This window comes from Poecilia mexicana, unplaced genomic scaffold, assembly GCF_051168715.1.
Source record: "Poecilia mexicana isolate PSO_F unplaced genomic scaffold, ASM5116871v1 scaffold_6, whole genome shotgun sequence".
Classification (NCBI taxonomy): Eukaryota; Metazoa; Chordata; class Actinopteri; order Cyprinodontiformes; family Poeciliidae; genus Poecilia; species Poecilia mexicana.
Genome location: NW_028263375.1, coordinates 19,189,736 through 19,216,658, shown reverse-complemented (window position 1 = coordinate 19,216,658; position 26,923 = coordinate 19,189,736). Strand labels below are relative to the sequence as shown.

The following is a 26,923-nucleotide window of genomic DNA, read 5'->3' as shown; positions in this document are numbered from 1 at the left end:
TAACCAAGTGTATGTGCCAATGTGTGTTTGCACATTCGTGTATGTGTTCAGGTTGCTGAGGAAAACCAAAAGGAAACTACTACTACAACTCTTGTACGGCAATATTATGACAAATCGAAAACATAACTGCACACCTTGAAAAGACACCAAACAAGATCTTTCGCCTCTTGAAGGTTTTCCCTAACAAAAAAGACACACAGACAGAGCTTTCACAGAACACTCGCAAACGCAAGCACAACTTCTCCCACATTGAGATTGCGGTCTGGCAACCAGCTATCACGTTACAAATCCCAGACTGGAGAGGTAGCCATGGCAACACCTTCCAAAATACCCCTGCCGCACAAGAGGGAAGAAAGAGTTGCTTGCACCCCTCGCTCTTCTTGGTCCAGTCCCGTCTTTACACTGCCAATGGAGTGGAACCCCTGACGCAGACAGGGATACCTTCTCTGACGCACCTCGGGAAAACCAGGGGCCTTCAGCTGCCCTTTGTTCTCCATCCCACTTCATCCCTTGAAGACTTGCTGCTTTCCTTGAACTCGCTACAACAAGGAGCATTCTTTCCTCCTGTAGCCTCTGACACAATCCTAATAAACAGTGTTAATTGCTTCTCCACTCTATATGCTAGGCGCCTCTCTCCCCATGATACCTTCTTGGTCTGACTGGCTTGACTGACCAATCTCTACCTCCTTCACAGGTAGACGGTGGAAGCTTAGGAACAAAAAAAAAAAAAAAACACAGAAAGCAAACAGCTTTTTAATTTGTTTGCTCTCTGTATGGAGCAACCAAATGAGTCTGTAAAAAATACATGGCTGCATTTTTCTTCCTTAAAAGAAAAAAAAAAGATGTTAGGAAGCATTGTTAATGCGGTGAAATACCACTAATCTTGATTGCGTAATCATTTTTGGCAAAGAGATAATCAGCGCTCCTAATAGAGGATCCTTAAGTTAGGTAGACTGTGAACTGTATGTGCATGTCTGGAGGAAGCATGGTGTGTTCTGGAACAGCTGGAGGCCAGAGTGCTGCAACAGCAGATTGTCAGATAAGCAGCTGTGTGTGTGTGCACAGAAAAAGGAGGACCAGGCATGAGAACCAATACCGCAACTGGCCGCTGAAAAACACTCCTGCGGCTGCATTTCAATAGAAAATTGTGCACATAAGATGAAACTGCTAATCACCGTTAAATGTCTTTTAAACAGAACCGATTTGACTTTATGCTTCCCAAAACACTTTTTCTCTAAACCTTGCAAACCCTAAGTGGAAAAAAATGATTTCAACTGGATTAAACTTTTTTTTTTTTTTTTTTAAGAAAAATGGGATGGCTCAAAATGCAACAGCTGATTTTCAAATTCAGTTTTCTGACAAATTACTAGAGAAAGCAGGCTCAATTCAATTTCTAAATATTCTAAATTGTTTTCAAGATATAGGAATGAATTGTTCTTTCTATTTATGATTAGCTTTAAGGGTTAGTAGAGTATTAAGTTTTTGTGCAAATAGCTAGAAAACCTCACCAAATTGTATCCTGGTGCGAACTACTCCAACTGGGACGTTATAGATCTTCTCCAAGTAGTTCTTCACGTCGTACTTGGTCATGCTGTTCAGAACAAACGGGAAAGAGAAAACAGATCAAAGCAAAGGTCATAAGATGTCAGCAATATCACAATTTAAGTGCCACCAAGAGCCATCTCAATACATGTGTGCTGCGACTTCACATTCAGGTACGGCATTTCATCGTATAACGGCGCATTCTCTTAATCGACCTTATTATAGGAATAATGTAGCCCATTTCCAAACTGCATTACAATAATCTCTGCAGTTATATCATGTGCTGTAAAGGGACAGGACACTCATGTGAAAACCCATTCAGCTCCTGCTGAATGGACCATAAAGTGGGGAGAGGAGAAATGTGAGTGTCAGTGTTCATCCAATTAACTGTCTAGGAGTATTGATCGTGCCCAGTGAAATTCTACACAGGAAGTGGACCTGGCACCAACTGATCTGGCGGGCTGGCCTAGCTCAAGGTAGCCCACTGGGTAGCACTGGGAACAGATTCCTCTGCCCAGAGGAAGAAAGGCTTTTAACTGCTAATCAATCTAGTCAATTGAATTAGCCCAGTAGAAAGCCCTTCTCAAATGCGTCAGACAAAGTGCTTAATAGCGACGCTGTGGTCTGACAAGAGAGCCTCGGATGTGGTGTCCTCTATCACCTCATATGTTTCTTTGACAGTGTAGGACACGGTAATTTTCGCTGTTTGTAAAGCAAACAGCTCGACACCTTGAGTGTTCAGTAACAATATAAGATGAAGCAAAGATCTGCCTGAGGAAAATCCCATCTGTGAATACAAAGACTCTTTGTACCAAAGAGTGATGTAATATTTGTTTCCATGCTGTAACTAACAATTGCTGTTCCTCCATAATAAGTTAAACTTTGGCAAAGCTCGCAGTGAAGTAGAAAGACAATGTTTGCATTTTGAGAGTATGGAAAAAGGTAGGCTCGACTTTAAAATGATTACGTTTCCATATTTGATTACATAAATTACAAAGGGCTTTCTTTCATTTCATGAGGAATGAGTTGTTAATTAAGATCTCTAAGTTAACGATGATTTGAGACAACTGAGGGCATTTGGTGAAAGATACAAAAGAACTTCCCAGCTCCCACCTAGATTTTCTTTATGCTTTTAGTTAGAAAATCTGTGCAAACAGCAACATTTTAACTAGAAATATATAGAAGGTAAAAACATAAAAATTAAACCTTTAAAGAAAAGAAACATATGACATTTTTCACAAAAACATCTTGGTCTTTTAATTCTTCATATACTGCTCGACTTCAATAAAATGGTTTACTTTCAGATTATTGTGAGAATTGTTCTAATTTGTTCAAGGTTAGTAACCGTAGTTGTTTCAGGTTCAACAGTAAGTTACGTTTTTTTAGGAAGAAATCGATGGTAGTAATGTTTACATTTTCACCAGTCAGTTACAGTTTTTCTGTCGACATCCTGAAGCAAAAAAGATGCACCTTAACAAAATATATTCACCATAAACTATATTGCAAATGGTCAACTCTTTGGCTGTGGTGCATAGATGCTTTTGTACTAAGTGGCTAATCAGCACTGTTAGTGTTTTCAGTCCACTAATCATCCCCTACAACTAAAAGTAGCATACCAGACCTTGTAAATTGGAAATGTTATAAATTCATATAGCAAATATATCTAGTACTAATCATATTAACTTCTCAAAGTACTTTACTCTGAAATCTAACCTATTGCGCACATGCATACACTGATACAAATGAACAGACAACTTGAGTTTGAGTGCCTTGCAAAAGGGAATATTTGACATGTGGCAGGAGGAAACCGGAATCCAATCCACAATTTTTAGATAGCAAAACAACTACTATTCCAACTGAGCCTCAGTCATCCACTGGTGACAGAACAAGAGACTTTGCACAATACAACTTGAACTTTATTTGGTAATAAACATCAAAGTTTTTTTTTCCCCCCTCAAAACAATTAAGTTGGATGTGCTTGAGTTTGTTCATAACCAACTCCAGTAATCTCAACAATTTCAAGGATTGTATCTGCTTACAGATACAATCATAAAAGCTGAAGTCTGTAAAACTTATCAATAAGCAGACTATATTGTCAGTGTAAGCTTTATTGTGCCCAAATTCACAAAATCTTCTAAATAGAAGGTGGATGGTTATTATGTTTTGTCTTTTAGGGTGCATATGCAGATGCTTGCAGGAGAGTACTCATTGAAACTTTTTTTTTCCTATGCCAATTTAGAACGAAGGATCCCAAGATGTAACACGCAGATGAGCCTTTCTGCTCCATTTGCACCCACCTCTCCCAATAACCACCGTCTCACAGAGAGTGTGCCAGAGGGAAGCAAAGCAGAGCGGAGTGACCAGGGGTACTTGAGTCCATGAGAGCTGGAAAGAGTAATTGCTTAGAGAGGTGGGTTTTCCTAGAAAGCAGGGTCGGGGAACTGGAGGAGAGGGAAGTAGCTTGAGGTCTGTTGAGTCTCATGTGGATCATTAGCAGGACGAGCACTGATCCTGATTAATGAGAAGAACGTTTTCTAAATAAGCAGTGCTTTTAACACTTCAGATATCCAGTCACCACAAACCAACAGATGGTATAGATGAGGTCTTGGCACAGTCATGTCTTTTACTATGCTTGTAGTTAATGAATAGGTACTTGACATAGCTCAGGAACTGAGAAAAAAAAAACCCATCAAGAAACATCATTTTAAATAGCTGCCAGCTAACAAGATTTTTTGGAAAAAGTTTTGCATCTTCTCTCAAAGAAAGAAGGGGAAAATGTGATCCCTCCCCCATTCATTCCTTGGAGAGCAAAGCTAAAAGCATTTATTCTTAACATATAAACAAAACTATTTGCAGACATAAACATATTTTTTACAAGCAAGAAACTTCCTCCAGGTTGGGAATGCCTTTCTTTACTGTCTGTAAAATATAAAGTGTTAGTCCATGTGAGAAAAAGCATGAATTGAAATGAAAGCAGACATGAGGAAGATGATACATGGAACTCAAACATTTGTGTTTTCCTTGAAATGGATTAAATGTCCAGATGTAAATCAAAACTAGCTGTTAACAGATGATGATTTCCAGGCAGATGTTCCCTCTCTCCTAACGTATATAGAAGGTTACATTAAACCCATATATAGCAAGACAACTACCCCAAACATTCAGGTATATAGTCGTAGAGTTAAACAATTATTCCCTGTGATGACAAGACCAAGGAGTTATAAAAACAAACTAAGAGGCCCCAACATAGTCAGTTAAACTTAGTAAAAGTTGAATTTTAGAACAGCACATCATAGTTGTGGTCAAAGAGAAGGTCTACAAACTAATTTGTTAGAAAAGATGCAAATTTTCCCCCTCCCCATTTTCATCACCAAATTTGGCACAAGATGAACACATTTATCTTAATAGTCAATTTAGATAAGAACTACCGTATTTTCCGCACTATAAGGCGCACCTAAAAACCTTCAATTTCCTCAAAAGCCGACAGTGCGCCTTATAATCCTGTACGCCTTATATATGGACCAATATTGAGCCACAACAGGTCTAGCAACTACGGTAAGCAGCCGCCGACTTCATTTTCGCCCGTAGAAGAAGAAGCGCGTGGTGCATGCTGGGATAGTTGTCAGAACACTGGTTTGTAATCTATTAATAAAGTTTGACTGACCTATCTACCTACCGACCATCTATAATCAGGTCGTCTGCAGGTCATTTATCACCACGTTCTCCACGAACATGCTGGCGAACGGAGAAGGGTGGCCATCGTCCGGCCACGCCCCAGCCCAGTCGCGGAAGGCTCTCCTCGCCGACCGGAGTCGGACTGTTTTGTTGACATTCCCTTTTAGTGCAGCTCCATCTAGTGGATGCATAACGTAACTCCAGCTTCTACTGTAGCGTCTATTCTATGTGCCTTATAATGTGGTGCGCCTTATATATGAAAAGTTTTAAAATGGGCCATTCATTGAAGGTGCACCTTATAATCCGGTGAGCCTTATAGTGCAGAAAATACAGTAATTTTAAGCCCCTTTTAGCTGAGAAACCTTTTGTAGTACTCAGAAATATTGACTGAAGACTGCTGAAATAAAACATAAAAGTTGTTCCAGTCACTGTTTCAGTAAAACTCAGTTTGTTTAATCAGTGTACATCCACTTAGAAAGCACAAATTAATGTTATTTCCCTGGGTATTAACAGTAGCATATAGTTTATTGTGTTTTGGAAAAAATAGTTACTATGATCGGAATAAGTCATCAGAATCATGTTTGTTTGCCAAGTTTGTGAACACAAACAAGGAAATTGACTTTGGGTGCAGAGATTTTAGCTTTTCCTAACCCTAGACCTTTACAACTCCTGGATGGAGGGAAGCTCAGACTCAATGATCCTCTCTACATATCTAAATGTTCACTGCAATTTGGACCCGTCCCATTTTGTGGATGAGCCAAGCCACAGTGATGGATGAACACAGAACAGACTGAATAACGGCAGTGTAAAAGACTAGCAGCTCCTGTGGTGGGTTGTACTTTTTGTCACAAGAAGTGAAAGTCTCTGCTGTGCCTATTTCTGAACAGTGTCTATGTCTCAGAAATATCTCAGCACCCAAGAAAGGATAGCTCCTATGAACCATAAGGGAGGCACAGAAGTTGTAGTGTTGTTGAGAAAGGGGTTTAATGGAAATCAATGGTCATACAGGCTTAAGCAAGTTGAGTGCAGGTGGTTCTGACAGCACCAGTGGACCAGATGAGCCACTTCCTGTCTCTATGGACACTGTTGGGAAACGAGATATTTGCTGCCTGTTGCTCGTTGTTATCTCGTCTCCCCAAGTCCATTAATGTTGTGTGTAAAAGTGAAACCATAAAGACAAACAGTCACTGTTCAACTTCACAATCAACCAGAATTTTATTCAAACAATCAATTGCATAAAATCACCTCAACATCTCAACATAATCATCAGAAACCAAAGCCACAAAGAAGAAATTAAATACTTTAGAAAAATACAAAAATACGAAGACGCGCCTTCGGAGACCAGTTAAGACAGTTCCACCCCAGTGACCTGACTGGCTGTTTTAGCTCAATTACTTTTATATCAAGGATTGTTTCTACTGTCTGATGCGTTCTAACGTACAGTTTAGAGGTGGACTCCTGCGTACAAACAGCACCATGTCATTACATGCTGCCTGTATGCCAGAGACCATGCAGGTGTTAAGTAGGTAGGTCTCATGTCCCTTTCTTAGTCTTCTGATGTTAAAAGAGCCTATTCACTTCTTCATCAGAGACCTTAAGTCCAGGTAGGGGGTCTGAGGAAAGTAGAGTGGTTGGTGTAAGGAGAGGTCCTGTGTCAGAGTGATATGTGGATGAGTTGGTAGGAGGTATGAATGGCTGCCTTCCAAACCTGCAGCAGAAGCTGTTAAGGTGGTTTGTCAGAATGGACAGTTTCAGCAATCCCATTCAGGTCTGTGGTTGAAGCTTCAGAAACACTTCAATAGATGCGGTCAAAACAAGCCTATATCATTTGCTTAGACTGCTCCATCAACTTCCTGACAACAGGATTAGAGGTCCTTAGTTTCTGCCTATAGGTTGGAATGAGATGAAGCAGGCCATGATCAGAAAGTCCCAAATTGGCCCTGGTGACAGCCTGATATGCATCTTTCAAAGCTGTGTTGCAGTAGTCCAGTGTGTTTATAAATCGCTGTTGGGGTACAATATGTGCTATCTGTATTTTGGAAGTACATTGGAAAGATTTGCACTGTAAAAATCGCCAAGAACAATGACAAGAGAGTCTGGGTGCATTTCCTCAACATCAGTTAACTAGCCGTTGTTCAACTTCTGATCTGCAGGTTTGCAAGGTAGAATCTTTATACGTAATCTAACTAAATTAAAAAAGTAAATTATTTTTGGACTTTGTTTTTCACCAACATTTGGTTTGCAAGACTGGCTGTTGCCAGTGACAAATTATTAATGGAGTTTTTTAAAAGCTCTTTATGTTGCTCTTCATCCTCATTGCAAGAAATACTGCAAAGTATCATGATAAAACTTCAAGTCCATATTGCTCATTGCTACTATGTATTCTAATTCGTGTATATGATTACAACACGCAATGTTGTATCAGAAAAAACCTTTTTCCTCACAAACCTCAATCAATTTAAGCCTCCCATATTGGCTACAAACTGGAATATAGTCTGGAAAAAGCCCTGGGCTGAAAGTTGAGGAGAAAATGTCAAGTTGCAACTGTACATAAACAAGGCTAAACTTAGACAAAGGGTGTGGTGTCCCTAAAAATAATGCAGGCAACATCTGATCATCGTCCCAGTATAAACATCCACCCGACTCCATAAGCTAACCTTTCACACTTCTGCCTCTTAAGAATAAAAACCAGTCTCGAGCAACTGCTGAGGCCGAAGGCATCGTTCCACACCAACTGGTATATATTTATAAGCAAACGCAAATGCTAGAAAGATTCCTCGACTGAGACGATGAAAGAACTCCAGGCACAAAACCTAGAAGGGAATCAGGTGACGTAAACCAGTGTTAAGGTTCAATTTTGGTCTGTTGTTGCCAAGCAAGCTTAGGACTTGATGACAAAAATCATTTTTTAAAACTCATTCTGTTCCATCATTTGAGAAAAAGTGTAAATGGGAGATATTTATGACTGTGTGCACAAAGGAAAAGAAAAACAACTTGGACTCTACCTCACTAAAACAGTTGCTTAAACACAGCCAATATGTCAATTTACAGGTTAGACCATACATCTCTATCAGCTGCTTTAAATGCAACCCTTCATCAGCATTAATCTACATGCCCTTAGATATTTCCTATTTTTAAATGTCTGCTAACTCATGCTAACCCGAGAGGATTATGAGTATCATTTACAACAGTTTAATGTGGTTCATGTACACCTGTGCTCCAAAAGCACGAGAGAAGTAGGTGAAAGGCCACAGTTAGAAACTCAGAAGTGAAACAGAGGGCAGGGGCAGCTCTGATTAATTTTAAATGACATTCAGTGACGCACTATTGCCAACAAATACTGCATAGTAATTTTATCCATAAGTGCCTTTGCACTATTATATTTTTGGACAAAATGTACCAAAAAAAAGCTTATTTTTTTGCTTTTCTTGCCTTAAACAGTTATTAGCAAAAATACAACTGCACACTTTTCATTTCAAGATTCCAATATTTTTTCAGACTACACTTTCTAGATTTTTTTCCCCTGTCATTTTTATAACATTCTGAACAACAGAGTAGAAGTATATGCCATATTCAGTAGTTTCAAAATAAATTTAAAAGAATCAAAATGGTGAAACTTAAGAGTGTGGTACATGGGCCATGTTACTGCTAAATCAGGGCTGGAGTGTCCCATCATGAATGAACCTCATTTAAAGACCCATTTATGAACTTTGGATCCTTTTTTGATATCTTTCTTGGAACCCCCAAGAACTGCAGCCTTAGACTTGGTTTTAGTCTTTAATAAATTTGTGTGGATTCAGTCAATAAGTCAAAGGTCAAATCATTGATGGCTGAAATGTTCAAATCAAGGCTTGGTGTGGCTAACCAAAACTAAAATACATATTAATCAATGTAAGACCTGCACAATTCTTTCTCTAGAACTAAAAGCAACAAGAAAGTGTTTTTTTTTCTTCCTTTTTTCACTTTAGACTTTGATAATGATAAAAAAAATTCTATACATTTCAAGTTTGCATAGGAATTCCCTTTTAAACTGCAAGTTTGACCTAAAATAACCCGTTTGAAGACACAGAGGAGGCAAACTGATGTAAACCCTTTCATACAGTAAGCAACAACACAATTGGTTTGGCAGATGGTGAGTGGGCAGTCGAATAAATATTGTGTGAAACAATGACGATCTGGTGTCTACCTCCAATTGGGTGGAATTATTGGTCAGCGTGGTGATTCATATTTTGAAAACGATGAGCTCACTCTGAGGTGTGACTATGTGAATGCCAGACCCCTTTAGTGTGATCAACTTAGCGCCCAACACTGGTCAAATGAGAGTACAAATATGAAGCAGCATGTAAATCTGATGAACCCACAAGCAGTGGCAAGCTGTATCCCTTGTTTGTTTGGTTTTTTTTTTTAAGATCACTATGATTGGCAGCCTGGGCTGACTGAACATGTTGACATTTAAAGCTGATAATTATTGTCAGCGTCCTAAAAAACTGTTCAAGAATGTTCTACATACGTCATAATAAGCTCAAACAGAAGAATTTAAAAAAGTGTGAGCGATAGTGGACCCATAGGCATTTCTAGGTCTATTAGCAAGCAACTGATAAACAGCGTCAGCGGAAATAAAACTCTGTGTCAAAACTTGGTTGTAAGTCAGTTGTTTCAGAATTTCATTTAATACAACTTGTAGTTGATTTAGGGTTTAATCTTTTTCACTGTCATTGTTTTTTCAATGGAAAACTTTTCAATATATTTTAGGGCTGAAACGATTCCTCGAATGATTCGAGTACCTCGATTACTAAAATTCCTCGAGGAAAATTTACCTGCCTCGAAGCTTCGTTAATTTATGTTTTATTAGTTAGCGCACCGTGTTCCGGCCGGGACTTCATTTGCGTTGCGCGGAGCTCTCACTTCCGCCTCTGAGTTGTTGACAAAAGCTAAGTCTCAGCGGCATAAAGTCCAATCTTCAAGATTGGCCCGTGGGGATTTAATTGATTGATGATAATGCCCGACTTTTTATCGTTTTTGGGGAACCAATAAGCATCCTTAAAATGACTGGGGGAATGCCTGGAGTACGGCAGCATTTCTCCTCCGGGGCTGCTGGTTGAAAGCGAACGGCGGGAAGAGCGCTGAGGTGAGCGGATAGCCTGAACAGGGCGGGCGGCTGAGTAGCTGATGCTTACCGTGTAAATGTAGTTTTACCGACGAACCGCACAATAAATTTCATATCCCGGTCTGAAGAAACGGGTGGCGGAGCGCATCGTACATGGCTGGTAGATGAGTTTCTGAGTGTGACCAGTGAAGGTGTCGTAAATATCCCGTATTGCTTCCCCCCGTGTTCGTCCCCCGGTCTAACAGTTCGTCAGTCCGCTGGTCTATTTCCTCCCCTCCACCCCATCTTACGTTCGTTCATTCGCCCTCTCCTCCCACTCCAGGCGGCATTTCCCGTATTTTCAAACCCAAAGCGTGACAGGTTAGGTGGCAAGGTGAGTTTAATTAATCTATTAAACTCACTGAAGATTAAACTAAAAGCTGGATTGTAGACATTTTTTATAAGCATATTTGTTAGCCTGCCTCTTTGTTATTAAATTCAATATAATTTCAGATTTTTCTATAACTTTTCTTCTGGTTAACTTAGAAAGTGAGCTATTATTGTTACAGGTTAGTTTTCTAAACTACAAAAAAGCAACTGTTAGGGATGCTCAAATATGAAAAATTGGACTGATATTGATATCTGATAGTAACACCGGTATTATGCCAGATTTACCAATATTTCATTTTGTAATTTTTTTTATCCGATTACTCGATTAATCGTAAGAATAATCGATAGATTACTCGATTACTAAAATATTCGTTTACAACAGCCCTAATATATTTATTTCAGTCAGTGTTAATATTTTTGGCGTTTCAACGCCAATATTTCTTTTCAGACAGTTGGCCCCGTGCCCATTGCTGGTTGTCTTAATATCGGTAATGTACATGTTTGATGACATCATGTACAGCATGTTAATGTTGCAGTCTTCCGAAAATATTTAATAACTCTGCGCGACATATTTGATCTCTTTGATCGGCCATAAATCAGCAGTAATGTACACAGGGTGAAGCAGACAGTACGATGCTGCACTGATAGGGGACAGTGTTGACCCCCATAGACAAAATGTGCGACAGCTGTGATAGTTGGTAGTAGAGTCAAATATGAGGTATAAATTAATCCAAACTCTTAATAAGAGCATGCTAGGTAAGACAAATTATTCTAATTTTATTTCGTTCATCCCTGTCCAACAAGCATACGCAACTCTTTCCCTAAATTAAACAAGTTTATCATGTTAACCTAGTTTTTCATTAAGAAAATACCTCTGTAAAACCAGGAGAAACAGCCTGAAATTAATTATTAGACAAACCCAACAAAACTCACGTACAAGCACGCTCTCATTTAAATAGTTGATAGCTCACAAAAAACGCACGTACACACACACCATGTCCTTGGATGTTCTCTCCTGAGCATTGCAATAACTCAATTAAATCAACTAATTTGACACTGCTGTCATTGTTTGAGGTACACAAACTCAAAACAGAGGAACTGAACCCCTGGCACCAAATACTGCTCTGACAAAAACGACACATGGACCAATATTAAACTCTTGCAGTGGCCTGGACCATTGTGTGGCCTGGTTTGAGCTCTGTGTTGATTGTTTTATTCAGGAATAATTAATTAGTTTTTTTTTTTTTAAAGAACTGAGCAAAAATATGAAACAAGGAATGGAGGTTTCCTCATGTCATGTTTTCCTTTCCTTACTTCCACATGAACTTTCCTTGGCACTGGGATGATTCAGAAACCCTCATGACTCTTGTGGCTACCACGATTCCTTTTAAGAAAGGCTGCCTGTTTTAGCAAGTTGACTTGGCAAACCACTGGACGGCTTTTTATGTGGCTCCTTGTTTGATACAAGTTTGGTTAAATCTACTTTGAGGCTTTTTATAGTGCTTTACTGGTTGGTGAATGAAATATAAGAATTCCCTGGGAAAGACAGGGAGGAGGACATCGTAACAAATGGAGGTGTTGCAAAGCTGCAGACGACAGGCACTTACTGCATTCTGGAAGAATCTCATACCATGAGGCTCACGTTGCCCAAGAAAACCGTTTATCAAATAAGTGACAGCCAAACAGTGCTTAAGTTGACACAGATATTAATTTGTTGACAGAATTCATAAACTAAATTGTTCTTAGGTGAGCTAATACAGAAAAATTGTGCAATAAGGCTAATGGAAAATACCATCATGATAGATGATACATGCCAAGCTCAGGACAAACTCAACAGGGACTCTTTTTCCAAACCAAGACGATGTTTAAATACAAAACGTTATCTTGTGTCTCAATACATGACCTCCCTTAACACATTATATAAATGTGAAAAAAGTAACGAGTTCTTTATTAAGAAATCTTGACACACCACTGCCTACTTTTTTAAATTAATCTCTGATGAATGTGATTTAAGTGGTGGCAAGAAAGAAAGAAAAAAAAAACTAACCTTGTGTTAGCCAAAGAATTTATTTTCTGGATGAATTTTATAATTGTGAGCTAGCAACGTCAAATGTGCCCACCTTCATTTCCACACTTCACATCTAGTAGGTTCATTTCCTGGAAATGAACCTCAAAACAGAACGCTCAAGCATGCATTCTGTTTTGGTGCATAAATAATTCAATTTTAGACTCATCTGTCCAAAAGTGATTGAAGAAGTCGTGGTGTTTGTCTGGCAAATTTCAGAGTTTTCTTAAGCGGCTCATCCACGGGAGCAGGTTAAAACCATTCATCGTCAGCTTTTTTTACATCAGCCAGTGTCAAACACTAGATTTACATAATATTAGTTTGGTGTGATGTGCATTTTGGTCTGCTGGAATCTTTCTCTCATGTTTGGCTATTGTTTATGTCTTTTGACTGCATTACCTAAATCCAAAAAGGTTACAAATTTAAAAAAATAAATAAAAAATTGTCACAATACAGGTAGATTTGTACGTAGAGCAAACTATGCAACTAATCCGAGTACTTTATTGTTCCCAAAAGGAAATTAAATAAATTCACTTAATTTAAATTATTGTAATTTTTTTTATTATGTTTGGGCCAACAATGAATTTCGGCAAGAAAAACGGAAATAGATGTGTGAGTCCATAAAAAAAAACAGAACCTCGAGATTCTCGATTGTGGAGTGTCACCGCAAAAAGAATAAAAAATAAAAAAATAAAAACATCGGAGCAATGACCAGAGCCCCCGTGCGTTCAGAGCGTGCCCAAGTTCCCACTTTCCTACCCATATTCACACCCACAGTAGAGCGGCATAGACTCCAACGAACACACTCCAAACCAACCTGAACCAGATATTAACCAGCTCGAGTGAAATCTGACCACGGAGAAGCAGCTTTAGAGTGCAAAAGTTTTCACCTTGCCCAGTCGGAAGCACAAAAGACTATATACTGAGGTTTAAATAGGGCACACCTTATTCTGCAAAATATTGCACATTGTGTTTTTTTAGTTACGTATGACAAGAAATTTTTAAGCCGTCTTTCCCTCTTCTCCTGTAATTGTTTAGCTACAATAATCATTTTCTTTTGTATTGCAAATTTTCACAATAATTGTCTCCAAAGATGTTTGAGAACCACATGGAGTGACCTAATTTTCCAATGCGACTGTATAAACAAAGCTACACGCAGCACATGTGCACTTATGATGTGCATCGTATCAAAGTGGCTTAGTGGTGCAAAAGAAACAGGAGAGTTGTGCTCAGCGCAGATGAAAGGCAGAAGAAAGCCGCTCCTCGTTGTTGGTTTACCCTTTGTCAGGCAAGGGTTGAGATATGCACACTCTCTACTTTTACCCTCCCATCAGCGGAGAACAATAGATGTGCAGAAGTTGCTCAACACTAAGTATCAAGATCATAATAGGTATTGTTTGGAGGAAAGCCATCGGGGAACCTGAGACTTCAGGTGAGAGAAGAGACAGTTGAGAAGATTAGAGTAAAAGAGCAGCGTGTGAAGGATTACATTTATTGTTCAGTATTTGGGTCTTATAATCATTCAGCAAAACACCAAACAGAGGGGCGACTGAACTTTTTATATAAAGACAGTTCTATAAAGCTTGTTACACTCATACAGAGAGAGTGGATTTAGGTAATCAGTATTCAAAAATCATTAGCCCAAACAATGACCTGGTTTCAACAATGAGATTAAGTGGAACATTTATGGTGGGCGATTGCCATCGTGCGATGCATTGTGTTCCAACTCCGATGGCCTAAGGCCACTGCCAGGTGAGATTACAAGAGGGGTGTGAGTGTGTGTATATGTGGGTGTAAACCTGGAAATTTGATGATGTCCTAGAGCAGAGAGGAAATACTTACAGTGCACAAAAGGCTCGAGAACAATCATAAAGATGAACAAATGCTACCCTCCCACAGGCAGAACCAGAATTGAAAGGAAACAAAAACTGCCCAGGTGTTTCAAACAAGAGAGATTGGTCTTAGATATGTAGTATTTAAGAAAGCAGAAAAAAGTAAAGATTAGAGAAAAGGGCAGAAACTAACAATAGCACTTGACAATTAGAGGAGAAAATTTTTTTTGAACAAAATAAACTGAGGAGGTCAACACAGTACAAAATAGGGGTCAGAAATAACAGGTGTAGATCATGAAATATTTTTTAAAAATGTTGTTGAGAGACCAAAGCAGAGAAATCATGAGACTGTCCATAAGTCACACTCCTTCAACTTCAGAACGAAAAAACAACATACGTAGATGGGGTTTAATGTTGAAATTGGTACAGTTAGTTGAAATAAAATTAACTTTAGGAATAAATTACCTTCCTTCACAATCAATGTGGCACATTGCATGCATCACGGGCAAACGTTAGCGATTGGGTAAAATTTAAAACCTCAACACAGTCCACCCCTCCAGCAAGCAATCGTTTCTCAATAGCCAAAGGTATTCTTTCGCATTCTACTTCATAATCCATTACTATTTTGTGATGGACTACCAGATAAACTCCAAATGAAAAATATATCGAAGTTTGCCAATGCAATGTGGCAAAATGTGCGGACGTTCAAGGGGTTATGAATACTTTGATGGGCTGTAACCCCGGGGGGTGTCATTAAAATGAAGATGGCCTTATAGTACCAACTGGCTTCATGATACAATCATCACTAGCTCTCATTAACAGCTGCTCAGTTCAATAGTGTACTCACGCTTCCACGCCTACAACAGCTTTCACTGCCTCCCTGACTCACTCATCAATAAGCTGGGAGTGGGAGTGATATTTAGTTTGTGTCATCGTCTCTCAACGTGGGAACTCATACTACATGTTTGAATAAATACAGAAAAATAACAGCATTTTGAGCGCACAATGAGGCCCCAGCAGCGTATCAATCAGCTGTGTACCTCTCGCAGGCATCAAAGACTGGAAGGAAAAATAACATTACACACCCTTTTCAAAACACACACGCACCCTGCACTTACCCACTTTTGTGCATGTGTACACAGAGACGCACACCATTCTCACTAACTGACTCGCCCACACTGACAACGGTGCACGTGCACACACACATACACACAATTACATAAGCACCCTAGGAGTTTGGCAGAGAGGAGGCAAAAATCAGAGTGGGAGGCCAAGCACCTGGATGAACAGATTATGGTCTAAACCCCACCAGAGACACATAGACGATCTGCTGCAAACTTCAATTTTTCTCCTTAGCATGGGTTCTGGGCCTCTCTTCGCCTGAGGAACACTACAAGCCTCAGTAACCTTGGCTCACAGACGTACCCAAAACTCTGCTCATCTGCAGTTGGGATGACTGGTAAGGGCATGCGCAAGAGCTTCATTGCAGAATATGACCTGTCCAAAACCATCAAAGTAAAACTCTGCATGCATTTATTACTATATATGTTGGACTTTTACACAAATTCATCACAGGAGCAATATAATGCTAAACCCTGGAAGTGGTCTTGTGGTAAAACATTTAGCATACTGCATTAGATATGACATTTGGAGAACGTTCAAGAACATTTTTCTTTTTCTCAGAGGTGTTAGTATTGGCTCCTCTGGTGGTGATTGATGTTTGACATCTTGCTGTCAACAACTTCCTCTAAGCTCCCACAATCTCGCTAAAGAAAAGCACTTTGAAAATCATCACCTATATTTGCTCGCCTTGCAACTGCTGTGCTCAGATATTTAAGATTTGTACAAGACGAGCCTTTCAAATGACATCACTGAAACTGTTGTGCTCAAATATTTAAGATTTGTACAGTACATACAGTTCACTCTTGACTTTGTTTTCTATTCTTGATGCAATCATGCCATCTGGTGGCCAGTACAGTTAAATTCACATTTTATTTAACACCCCAACTGTCACCCTCAAAATGCTTGCATGTTAGCCAAATGGACAGCAGTGACAGTGAAATAAATCAATAAATGTAAGTAATAAGGCAACAATCACTCATGTTTCAAATTAAAGAGGCTATAATATGTAGACTCAAAACTTCATCAAAACATTTAACATTATAACATTCAAGTCTATATATACATATCCATCCATCCATCCATCTTCTTTACACCCTTGTCCCTTAGTGGGGTCGGGAGGGTTGCTGGTCCCTATCTCCAGTTAACGTTCCGGGCGAGATATATATAAAATACACAGAGGGGATCAACTTAGACTAACAAGAGCCACACAAAGAAACCTTTCACTTGACATTTTATAATCTCCAAAGAACAGATTCAAAGGGGTGATTTGCGTAATTCCTTCTTGTGATCTTGTTTTTTGAAAACTGAGTACAGTAAGAATTTTACATTCTGTCACCTCAAAAGTTTGCTATTTGTACTTAAAAAAAAAAAAAGCTTTTTACTAAGCTATACAACAGTCAATATAATGGTGCATGATTATCCAAAAACCTCATGATACAATGAGACAGTATTTTTAGTAGAGGTGTGCCGATCGATCGGTCACCGATCATAATCGGACCGATTTCCGTGAAAAAGTGCATGATCGGTGATCGGCGATCATTGGCTCTTGTTGCCGATACCGATCATCTCATTTCGCAGCCTGCCTGTGCAGCTGGTCTCCTTTTTCCTTCACACTGCGCAAACGCGCAGCAACAAATCCTAAGCGATGTGGAACTATAACGCACTGAGTGAATGGGGAAGTTTGCGTGTTGCGGCGGAAAATTAAAGCACTTGGGGTGAAGCAGGTCAAAATGCATCAACACAACGAATCTAATACGGCATAAAAACAATGCCATACTTGACGGAGTTTGGCTACATCGAGGCTCACTGCAGTAAAAAAGACATACGGAGGATCAGACAGCAGGTAAAGCAGCGCACAGCTACAAACACTCACCCGGATTAGCATGACGGTCAGAAGGCTAAACAAATAACCTGGAAAATTATTTAAGTCTTCGAGCTGCGATGTAAGACGCTGGTTCTGCTCTCCTGTTGAACCGCTGCTACAGGTAGTAATATTTCACAGACGGAGCTTCGCTTCTGCTCCACCTGGTAGTGACTCTCACACCGAACCTCTGCTTAAAGCTGCAGCATCTAACCTAAAAAAAATAAATTTTACATACGTACTAAAACTTTGCTGTCCTAACATGAGACAGATAATCTCTAAAAAAATAATCGATCTCCTCCCTGTTCTGCATAATTACTCCGCTCAGTCAGAAACAGCCAATCAGAGCTAGCAGTAATCAGCTAGCCGCCATGCTATCAGGAAGTTTTCATTCAGTAACTCTGGATTGTTTATTGTAATGGATCCTGTTTTTGCCTTTGAATGTTAAGTTTTATACTTGAACTTTTTGGCAATGTTGAGAGGTTTTATTTTGGCTCTTTGTATTATTTAGCCTCTTCAGAGCCTTCATATGTTATCAGTCTGTTAAAGATAGTATTATCAATAGCAGTACAATTTGCACAATGCCTGTTTTGTTTAGTTTTCTTCTTGGAAAAAGTTATTAAAAACAAGTTTTTGTCTAAATTAAGGTGAATTCATGGTTCCTTTTTCCACATAATGTAACCGTTAGGGTTTATGATAAAAAAATAAATAAATAATAATTATGTGATCGGTATCGGTGATCGGTATCTGTGATCGGCCCTCATGGGTGATCGGTATCGGTATCGGCAGGAAAAAACCTGATCGGCACATCTCTAATTTTTAGTACTAAAAACTTACTCCATTGGGATACGAAACTGGACAGTGTCAGGAGGTTGCTCCTTTCCCGGCCTCACCAGAGTCAGAAACCAGTTGGGTCTGAAGATCCTCAGCTGGGGGTTTCCCAACTGGTAGAGAGGGTAGCTGAGACAGACAAGAAACCATAAAATATTTTCAAATGTTAAAAATAAAATTGTGTATATATTTAAAAAATCATCTTATTTTTTAAAGAGGAGAAATGGAAATAAATTATTTACAAATGTTTAATGTTAAACTGTCTAAATTAAACAAAAACTAAATGTGATCATTTGTAATCGTTTCCTACAATCCTACAATCCAAACAATAGCCAGTGTCTATGGTAAAGCTAATCTTCACAGTGTTCAGAAACATTATTGCTCACTTGAAACTGATTATGCATCATTAACTGTTAATTATGGTTTTGCAAGGTTTGTAAGTTGGGAATTTCTATGAGGGGGATTAACAAAGTATTCTTAAATCTGAGTATAAATGCTTAATTAAAGAAACATTTAGGTGCTATGACCTTATTTCATGATGTCTGACAGGGCGGCACAAGCATATAGTCAACATATGAAAATAATTGATACGAGGCAAAGTCATTTGCATACTTTTCAGGTACCGCAAACATATAAGCTATTGGGTTTTGGAAGATTTATTAATAATTGCTTTTTAAAACAAATCTACAGACGTTTAAAAAAATATCAGCAGCAGAGTTGAGTGTTTTCGTTCAAAGACATGAACGCAGCAAAATCACTAGCAGCTCTGATAAAAATTGTAAAATATTTCCCTGCAGAACCGCATTTGGACATTAAAGATTATCCTATCTAAAGCCACGTGATCTTTAACATTTACGGAAAATAATGTTAAATATTACAGCGCTCTTCTCAAAGTATATGCCTACAAGAGTCTCTTAAATCCGCACTGTTAGCTGAACCTAATTCGGAACGATGCTTAACGTAATTAAGAGAAAACACATTCTTCTAAAGTACAACTTTAAGCAATTAGAGCTCCGTGTTGACTGTTTTTAGCTTAGCTTGCTAATGCTAACTACTTTCTTGCAGTCAGTTTACAGTTAAAAGTAAAAAAATAAAACACGTTTAAAGAGTTTTACATCAACTAATCAAAACCAAAATCAACACGAGGACACATAAGACAAGGGCTAGCACAATGTTAGAGCCCAACCGTAGGTAATTGATAGATTACAAAATTGAAACAAATGGTAACTACCATTACGCAATGAGGTCTCAGATTATTTAGTAGAAATAAACACTTATTACTTACACCATTTTTGTTACTGACATCACTGTAGCAATATAATTAGACAGATAAAATGCTAGCAACTCTACTACGTTGTTTTTCAAGGTTGAAAAATGCTACACGTGAATAGATGTGCTTCCGGGGGAGCAGAGTGCTGTAGTGATGGGAATTCCGGCTTTTTTTCCGAGATCCGAATCATATGGCTTCGTTCAAAAAAAGAGCCGTGTCTTTTGGTTCCTAAACTGAGAGAGCCAAAAGTGGCATTTGTGATAAAATAATTAAATGAATATGTAGGTATGTAATAATCTCATCAAGATTAAACTAATTATATGAAAGAAATATATGTGTAAATGTGTAAATAATTCAACTAATACAAGACAGATAAAATTATACTTTAACATTTTACTTCATTATATGTTTCAATTATGTAAAAATAAATAAATAAAAATAAAATAAATTACAATTTAATATTTCCTGTGTTTATAGTTCCATGAAATAATTCAAACTGATGTTTCCAAATCAGAAACAAATCTTGTTGGCTGGACTGCACAGTAAGCAAACTTGAGACTAATCAGCAATATTAGCTCTACTGATTGTCCATATTAAAGAACAAAGCTGTCCTAATTCTATGAATTTTAAAAAATCATAAATGCATAGATTACTGAATACATACTTAACCTGTTTTCAATATATTGCTAGTGAAGTATGTTATTAAATATTTTTCTTTGTTTCAAAAATACATATTTCACTGTACAATTAATTACATTGCCCCATGCTGCAGCACATTATGAATCTATATTACCACCTTTACTCATCAAAGTAAATGCTTACTTCTTTAGACTGGAGCTTCAATTGTTTATGTAGCAATTGTGTTGGCATAACAAAATGGCTCTTTCAAGAGTAACACAGAGAAATCGCGCTTTTGGAAAGGTTAAAATTACTGCTGATAAGAATATGTAACTCAATGAAGTGTTTTATAATTATATAAAAGACACCAAAGTAAAATTTGAAGACAAAGAGGACATTAGTGAATTACTGTTCAAATTTAAAAACAGAAGCACAATGTTCTTGATTTCTTTTCCAATTTGAGTTTACACTTTCTGGGTTTTTTTGTAAAACAAAACAAAACAAAGAGTTAGTCTTCATTCTTTCATTCTCAGTAGGATGAACACGTGCAAAACTCATGACACGTTATTTTTGGAAACAAACAGAGTTTTTGGAAGTGTTAGGCCTACACAGAGGAATGAACATCCGACCCTTTTTTGTCCAGGTTGTTGGTGTGTTCTTTTTCTCAAGGCTACAGCAGCAGAGGGAGAGCTTGTCCCATCTCTGCTCCAGCCTCTCTCAGCTCACATGAAACTTTGATGCTGTGGAGGAATATGATTAAAACCCCCATGAATGAAACTCGAGTCCTGGGCTCAAACGGTTCAGACCTAGATGGAAATGGGCCACAGTGACAGTCAACAATGTGCTTTGGAGAGAAGCTTCCGCCACTTAAGCTGGAGTGGAGTGAGTGTATGTGGATAGATGAGGCTGCTGGAGTGAAGTCAGGTTTTTATTATTAGGTGGGTGTAATATTTAACAGTTATCACAGGTATTCTGTCCCACTATGAGAATATGATCAATGCAGTTTTGTTTTTAAAAAAAGAAGAAAAAAAAGCTTTAATTCCTTTAGAAAGAGTTTTCCACAGTTTCATGTTTTCTTGCTTGCTTGGCTTTGAAACGATTCATCTGACAGAGAGAGCGTGTTTTAGTACTAAAGGTGGGGAGACATACTTCAAAAGCTATGTTTTGACTTAAAACTTGCAAATCCACTTCAATTTGTGTTTTGTAAGTCCACAGTTGTTCCATGTGAGATTTACAGCACTTTCCTTTCACTTGGCCTGAAATCAGGAGTTTACTGGTGAGTAGAAGTGGCTTCAGTACCTCAGTATGAGTGTCTGCTGGCAGCAATGGCCCAGTCAGCATCAAGTCAGGTTTTTGAGGATCACAGGCATAATCATAAATGCCTATTGTGTATATCTAACTTTTTCTGCAGTTCACTCTTCCTTTGAGTGTCATAAACACTAACGTCTTTTTGTAATGTTTGTAAAAGTATGATTTTATTGTGTGAACTCCAGGATGAATAGTTCCTATTGTGGAAGAGACCGACAGGGATCCTTAAATAAACAAATAAACAAATTATATCATCTAACTTTCTAACTTTTTGAGTACAGAGAGATTAAAAACTTTATTCAGAACAATTTTGTGGTTTCTTCAAAAACTGCTTGATAGCTTGCTGTGGAGTAACTTAACTGATCCCATTCCTTTGTGTATTTTATATTAGTTTTGCAGTAATTGGACTCTGATAAATGACTTGGCTTTGTGTGGTATTTTTACTGACACATGCTTAATTTGCAACACATACCCTTAACTCTGAAATATGCAAGCAGCCTCTGACATAATCAAATTAACCCTGAGCAGCAGTAGCAAAATGACTTGTTTTCTCTTAATTGAGAGCATTGCAATGATCTTTTTCTTAAAAAAACAAAACAAAACAAAACTTAAACTACATTTAACTCACACAACAGTTTGATCTGCATGTCTGCAAAAGAGAGATAGAAGCAGAAAGAGAAAAATATTGAAGGTTCAGGTCTGGGGCAGAGGAAAAGTGTTTCAGCAACAGCCCAAAGAGGGAAAAAGTTCTGGTAAGGAAGTGAGCGCACTAGCTGCAGAGGTGAACAGGGGGAACAGTGGGATTGTCCCGCATGAAGGCCGCATGGAAACTTTCCCCCTCTAACGCTCAGGCAGTCAGAGGAGAAGTTGTCGGTATTGAATATCCAAGAGAGGGAAAAAAATGGTAGCAGTAAATTGAAGATCCAGACATGAAGACGGAAAAGTTCGTCAGCCGAAGCAAATAGTTGTGCATGGCACAAGTTGTGCTGTGACTAGACTAAAGGATTTGAAAATGATATTGTAAATTAAAAGTAAGTAAGAAAAAAAAAAAAGATTGATTATTCTTTATCAAAACTTATGTTCTGTTTATAATAAAGTATATTGTAACTAATAACTAAAAATCACAACACAGCCAAGACTATACACTTTTTATTATGTGCAACGTTTATTTTTCTCGTGGCTGGAACCTCATAATTGTTATGGCCTGGGTTGTTTTGAGCTGTTCTCGAGGTTTCATTGTTCTGTGTTCTTTAGTCTCTTTCTGTGATTAGATCAGTCCATCTACACAACCTACCTCATGACAATAATATTTGTGGTGTGCTATTTTCATGTATTGTAATTCAAAATGGTCTGTGAGAAAAGAGTCACATAGAAACTACTTTGAAAGCAAGAAACATAATAAGTACTAGGTGAGTGTCCCTTGCTCTATTGGGACCAATAATAATGAGCCCCATCCATTTCCTCTGCATTAGGAGTGAGGAAACCCATCCAATAATCGATATTGGAGGCAGACTCAGCGACTGTAGTTTGCTATGGTCATGTGGCGACACAATAATGAAGTTGTGTGTCGGTTACACGACACACATCATCTCTTAGCATGATGTTGTGATACAAATATTAAGCCTGCACTGTAAACAAAACATTAACTTAGAAAACATGTTTATGGTTGAATTAAACTAGGAACAGAATGTCTATACACAAAGGTTCATATTTAAAATCATAATTTACCATTTCAAATACTGTCAGTAAATGTTATTAAAGTTCAGCAGTTCCCTACCGATGCACTTTTTAATTACACGCAGTGTTGTATTTTATGTCAATAAAAAACACTCACTTTGAAACTATAAAAAATACACCATTTCCGTAAATCAAGACTTATGTTTTATTGGGTAAATGTCAATATGCTAGTTTTACCAATACGCGAGTTTATTTATCAAAACTACTTTGATAAAACTTAGCACTTTTTTAACTGTAATTTATAAACCCAGAGCAGGGTGTTTGGCCTATAAATTAAAATAATTATTATAGATACATTTTTTTTGTAGCTGTAGAGCAATAACATAGGCCTCTTGTTCTCCCCCCCCCCCCTGTCTTTAAATTAACATAGCATGTCAGGATTGTTCCTGCACTCATAGTTGAAGATTACCATCACTGTTGCCATCAAATTAATTCCAAGAATTTCATTTCAGTATTATAGTAGCTTGCAGCTTCCTGTAATCTAAATAAGTGGGTCAATCCACTTTGACCTACAAAACATAAACCATTAGTCTGTTCACACCGCTCTTAATTAAACTCTTGCCTCCTTGCCATCACCAAATGGGCGGTCTGAGGTAGTGGCCAGCTCCAGTCAGATTCTTCTCTTTTTTTTTTTTTTTTTCATGCCCTGTGTTCATATAGTCAAAGCGAGGGTCTGCATGCCACGCAGCAATACTCCAACTAATAATAGCTGCCAGGGCAATCTGGATGGCGTTTAAATTTAGACCTTTCCCCGCGGATGTTCCGTTGAAGTCATAAGCTCGACCTCTGACCCAGGAGCATGGCTGCCACAGGACCTTTGGTGAACTTGAGGATTAGTACAAATGCAACACGAGCGGTCACAGACTCACAAAGACTTAGTCACATGCAGGTACTGTGCATGTGCAAGATTTGATTTGCTGAAATCCAACAGGCTGTTTTGAGGCAAAAAGCAGTTTAAATAAGACACAAAGGGTACTGAACACTAACTACATCCATTCTCTGTGGTCCAGTCATCATCATATGACAAAGGAGGCCACTGACTGTGGTGCTTTCTCGTGATGAACAAACTTAGTGAAAATAAAATCACTTTTGTTTCTTGTTAAAAGCAACAAAAAAAAAATCTTTCTTTTTTTAAATTTCTCTACATTATCAACGCGCGACACAAATTTGAAGACGTTTTTACCATTTCTTTAAAAAAGAAATCACCAACAGCCTGAGGAGGATTGTTTTTAGATAGATAGTGAAGAAGTGCTTGCATGGATGCCCACAGCCTTATCCAGTGTCTCCGTTGCTGCCAGAGTTATGTGATGGATCGGGGGGTTGAAATGCATAAACAGGGACAGGGCAACTGATCTGTAAGGTATGTCAGGCGACACTCTTAAGATATCTGGTGGACAGTACCACTGAAGGCCTCAATCTGAAATGATTGTTAATGTTATGGCTTCTCCTGTGTCACTCTTTTTCTTCACACCAGATGACATGCTGGTAGTCATTAAAATGATACACGAAGAACAATCTTGAAAGAAACATAATGACACCGACATGGAATGAAATAGCTCAGGTTTGATCAAGCTAGACTTAGGAATATGGATATGCATAACAGCTGTGCATAGTTACACGAACTTTGACTCATCATGATGAACCGGTTTTGTTTCCCTAAGTTTATAATTTCAGAAACAATAAAAACGGACTCTTAATGCCAGTTCTGAAGAATCAAATCTCTCGCTACCCTTGAGAACTCTTAAACATCATTCTTCAGTTTCCATTTCAGTTCAGTCTATTTATATAGTGCCAATTCACAGGTGCGACTGCAAGGCACTTTACATGACAAAAAATGTATATACAGAAATATAAAAATCAATTCAATCCAGTCCCATCTGAAAGACAGTTTTAGATGCAAATAGTACATTTCATTTAGGTCTGTACGCACATTCCAGTTTGCCACTGTTTTACACTCCAGTGGAGTTAAGTTCAGTTTCTTCTGACAGATGGTAAAAATGCTTTTGTTGAAAGAAACCAAAACACTTGCAACACATCACTGAATTTACAGTAACTCTTCTCTGAAAGGAGTATGTGACGATGGTTGACAGTTGTTTGTTTAGGAGATATCTTGTTTTCAGATATTTTCTGGATAACATGAACAATAACAGAACAATAAACTTCTTTTGTACTAACGAACACGCCAACATCAGTTTTCAGGAAATTGATTTTGTCAGTGTAGTGTAACAGAATTTTCTTCTTCTTTCTTCTGCGCCAGTAAGATTTATTTTAAAAAATGACAACATAAAACAACCCTGATTTACTCACGTTAAGCAACATGTGTCGCTTAGATTTGAAAAGATGTCACATTTTGGATGGAAGACAAAAATATCACATTTTATCAATCAATCAGTCAATCAATCAATCAATCAATCAATCAATCAATCAATCAATCAATCAATCAATCAATCAATCAATCAATCAATCAATCAATCTTTTTGTTATGAAAGCAACAAAATTATGCAAATGCATCAAAATAAATCATAATATCACTGAATATGCATTTATATCAGTAATTTAGTTAAAAACCGAATCTCATATTATTATTCTTGTAATACAAGAAGAGCATTTTATGGTTATGGGCTGTCTAATAAAACCCCAAAATCTAGCTTTGAATAAAAATAATATATATTATATAAGAAAAATATATACAGAAATTACTTATCGCTTGAATTATCACTTTTACAATCGTGTCCAACAAAGAGTCAGTGACACGATCCACACGGAAGGTGAGCCACTGCAAAAAAATCAGGCTGTTCGCAGAGTGATGCATGCAAAAGCACTAGACTGAAGGAAAGTTAAGTTGAAGAAAAAACTAGTGCTGTAGAAAAGCAGACCCTGGACAAGAAAAGCACAAGCAGCAGGGATAACGCAGCCTTGTGATGCAAACCCCAGAGAGGTGCTTGGGGTAGATTCATAAGGTGAAACTGGTGTCAGAGCTTCGAGAGCCACCACATACATGCACGTCACATGAAACTCTCACATTCATTGTGTTAAGACCCTGCTGAACCAGAGACAACATCAACCACCTCTTAGTTTCCTTAATGCCTCGGCAATCCCACACTGAGCACATTCATTCCACACTGGACTGATGCTTTAATTTGTACAAAAACTGTGAACAACCAGCTTCTTCAGAAATGAACTTTAGTGACCAACCCTCCTTGTGGAGAGTGTGACTGTCACAAAACATCTGTCAAAAACTCTGTTGAGCTTTCAGATCATTCAGAAATCACAAACCATGCATGTAATATCCCCAACACGTGAGAATGCAAACTTTGACAAGCCAAAGGAGAAATCACTCAGGTCGATGCATTACATGCAAAAGTATCAGACAACTCATAAAAGATTACACACATGTCAAAGGTGAGTGACACCTTTTTTTGTTTTGTTCTGTGGATAACTTATAATGAAAGAACCATTGAAGTACAAGGATCTGCTTCATCCTGGTGAACCAACGTGACTGCTCAGGAAAGTCTTAATGATGCACTGAGACACTGTACATTAAACATGTTGCCCTCGTGTTTTCACCTTAAATCATCCGTCAAGG

At 38.2% G+C, this 26,923-nt stretch overlaps 1 protein-coding gene across 2 annotated transcripts in view; it reads right to left on the bottom strand.

Moving 5' to 3' along the window:
- The window catches only part of mrpl23 (mitochondrial ribosomal protein L23), a 95,613-nt gene extending 75,764 nt beyond the window's left edge, over nt 1–19,849 (bottom strand). The window contains exons 1-3 of one of the 2 annotated variants that reach the window (XM_088006355.1): nt 19,690–19,849; nt 18,411–18,533; nt 1,509–1,591 (exon numbers count right to left, since the gene is read on the bottom strand). In XM_088006355.1, coding sequence (XP_087862481.1) covers nt 1,509–1,591; nt 18,411–18,533; nt 19,690–19,709 — 226 coding nt within the window. In that variant the 5' untranslated portion in view covers nt 19,710–19,849. The remainder of the gene's footprint in view (nt 1–1,508; nt 1,592–18,410; nt 18,534–19,689) is intronic. The other variant, XM_015002889.2, reaches the window with a different exon arrangement.
- Nucleotides 19,850–26,923: the final 7,074 nt, after the last annotated feature.